The 2,636-nt window shown below is 43.5% G+C and overlaps 1 protein-coding gene across 1 annotated transcript in view; it reads left to right on the forward strand.

The window, feature by feature from the left end:
• The first annotated feature begins 1,091 nt into the window (after window positions 1–1,091).
• Window positions 1,092–2,636, forward strand: part of RGS2 (regulator of G-protein signaling 2) — a 2,362-nt gene continuing 817 nt past the window's right edge. Inside the window, exons 1-3 of the mRNA XM_010181998.1 lie at window positions 1,092–1,201; window positions 1,528–1,629; window positions 1,731–1,791. Of these exons, the coding sequence (XP_010180300.1) occupies window positions 1,092–1,201; window positions 1,528–1,629; window positions 1,731–1,791 (273 nt within the window). The remainder of the gene's footprint in view (window positions 1,202–1,527; window positions 1,630–1,730; window positions 1,792–2,636) is intronic.

A 2,636-nucleotide genomic window follows, 5' to 3' on the forward strand; every position in this document is an offset into this window, starting at 1 on the left:
TTTATTTTACTATCAGACCATCCATATCTACTTCAAAGGACTTAGAACAAGCAGCACAGAAAAGCAGCCTTGTTTAAATGCTTTGAATCAAATGGCACTCATTTTCTCCAAATATTTCATTTAAAGGAAAATGCCTTTGCACAGTTTTGTGCATATTCAGCAAGCAGAGAGGTAAGACCACAGCAGTTACCTAAAAGAATCAGACATTTAATGCTACATGATTGTGTTGAAGTCAGCCAGTGTTTTGGGAATCAAGCAGTCTCTCTGAACACTGCCTTTTACTGCAGAAAAATACGTGCTGTAGAGTACTGTGGAAAGGAAGACACATTCACAGAAAAGAGCTGGAAAGCAGGACAGGTTACAGAGAAACTCACATGATTCCTAAATCCAAATTCTTTGTTCATGATACCCTTCAGCTGGACACTGCTGAGAAGGACCACATGGCCTTTGCAACAAGCCAAAGCTGGAGTAAGTCATTGTAATTTTAGCTTCGTGTACTGGGAGTAATTTACACAGTTCACTGGTAGGTGGCAACACTATACAGAGATAAAACACATGTGCAGACAGCTTATTAAAGTGATAAATAGCCTGGGTTAGCAGAAAGGTGGACATGAAAAATAGCATACACTCAAATTTATGGTTACTTTATTTTCTGAAGAAACGTGCCTATCTCCTGCCTTAGCCTTTTTGTGTACTGGCCACATTCAAAAGTCTGGATTGCCTTTAAAATAAAATAAAACAAAATCTGCAGACATGTAGGGTACATTTGTGACTGACAGGACAGAAAGGACCAGACACCCCTGTGTCAGCGCCGCAAGGGGAAAAAAAGAAAAAAGGGGAAAAAATACAGAAAATAGGGGCGGGGAAGAAAAGAGGGAAAACAACATAAAGCAGAAAAAAGACGTAATTCTGCGGTGAAGGCAAATCTTCCCCATCCTGGCTTACCAGGAAAAACCGACCCCCCCCCCTTTGCAGCGCAGCCGCACGCCCAGCCCCGCAGCACCGCCCTCCTCGGGGGGGTCGGGGGAGGCGGCCCCGCCCGGCGCGCTATAAGGGCGGGCGGCGGCAGCAGCGAGGCTGAGGCGAGCGCGATGCCTGGGGCACTGGTGCTGCAGCAGCACGACGTGGGGCGGATGGAGCGGGGCGGCCGCCGGCGCAGCGAGCCGGGGGAGGCGGAGAAGGGCAGGATGAAGAGGACGATGTGAGTGTCCACCCCTCGGGGCTCCATCAGGGAGAGGCTGTGGGGAGCGAGCTGCGGGGCTGGGCCGTCGGTGGGAACGGGGTTCCTGCAGCTTGCCTACCTCGGCTACCTGCAGCTGGACTTTGGCTAGCGTTAGCCATTGGCTAGCAGGCAAGTCTGGTCATGTAAGCGAGGGGAAAATTGTTTTCTTGCCCTCAGATAGATGCTCTGGGTGACTCTCTGAGTACAGAGCTGAAGAAGCAGTGTCAGGAAAGCTTTTGCCAGGCTTTCCTGGCTGATGTCTGGAGTTCTGTCATTTTAAATGTGCCGCTGCTTTGTTCTTCTAGCATTAAAGATTGGAAAACGAGACTGAGCTACTTCCTGCAGAACTCTTCCAATTCTACTAAAATGAAACCTAAGAAAGTGGGAAAACACCGTGCCTACTTCAGGTAAGTTATGAGAAAGAAACTTCACTTAAACAACTCAAGTATTCTACAAAAACAATAAAACTTGAGCAACAGAGTCTGATGTTCTCCATCTCTTTTTGCAGACCTTCTCCTGAAGAAGCCCAGCTGTGGTCAGAAGCCTTTGATGAGCTTCTTGCTAATAAATGTAAGTTTGTGCTCAAAAAATAACATTCAAGAGCAAAGGGATGGTGAAGTTTATATGTCTTCCTTGTGTGTCAGCATTGTACCTTTCTAGTGTAAATAGCTTTGATTCTGGTCTTGCAAGTTAAACACTTAAAACTGTTTAAAGCCAAAATTCATGGAAGTGTTCTTTAAAGACATTGTAAACTAACATTAAAACATCAAGAATACTTCATTGTAGTGGGATTTTTTCTGTAGCCCCTTGTAGTTAAAGATGTACCCATCAGCTTGGCTTTGCCAAGTGTGACAAACGCATTTGTTCCCTGAGCTCACTGCTTAATCAAGACAAATGTAGTCAAATAACTTGGGAAGGATTCTGCAACGCTTTCAGGATTTTACTGCAGCTCTACAAGAAAAAGCGTTCAATTGGAGAGCAAAAAGACTAAAAAATAATATTACCATTTGCTCTTTGAACTTGAGTCATCCTTGCCATTGCAAAAAGTATTCCAGATGTTTGTAGCACAGTCACAAATATTTACTCTAGTGTAAAGGTTAACACAGAAGATCCTATCTAGAGAGAAGGTTTTTTTAAAATATATATGCAGGCATCGCAAAATGGAACATACCAACTAGAAATGGCTTTCATTTTTTGCGTTTACCTAAAAAATTACTAACTCAAAGTGAAGCCTGCCCAGCTACTAGAGCATGAATTTGTTTGCATACATAAATTTGGATTTGTTTTTTTTATTCTTATATCCCTGAAAGAATCAGATCTATAGCAAAATGTTTTGGTAGAAACAGATGTGAGCAGTGCGTGAATTCAAGATTCCTCAAATAGTTAATTGATGAATATTTTCTTTTCTTTCCCT

The sequence above is a fragment of the Mesitornis unicolor genome, unplaced genomic scaffold (assembly GCF_000695765.1).
Source record: "Mesitornis unicolor isolate BGI_N332 unplaced genomic scaffold, ASM69576v1 scaffold18653, whole genome shotgun sequence".
In the NCBI taxonomy this organism is placed as follows: Eukaryota; Metazoa; Chordata; class Aves; order Mesitornithiformes; family Mesitornithidae; genus Mesitornis; species Mesitornis unicolor.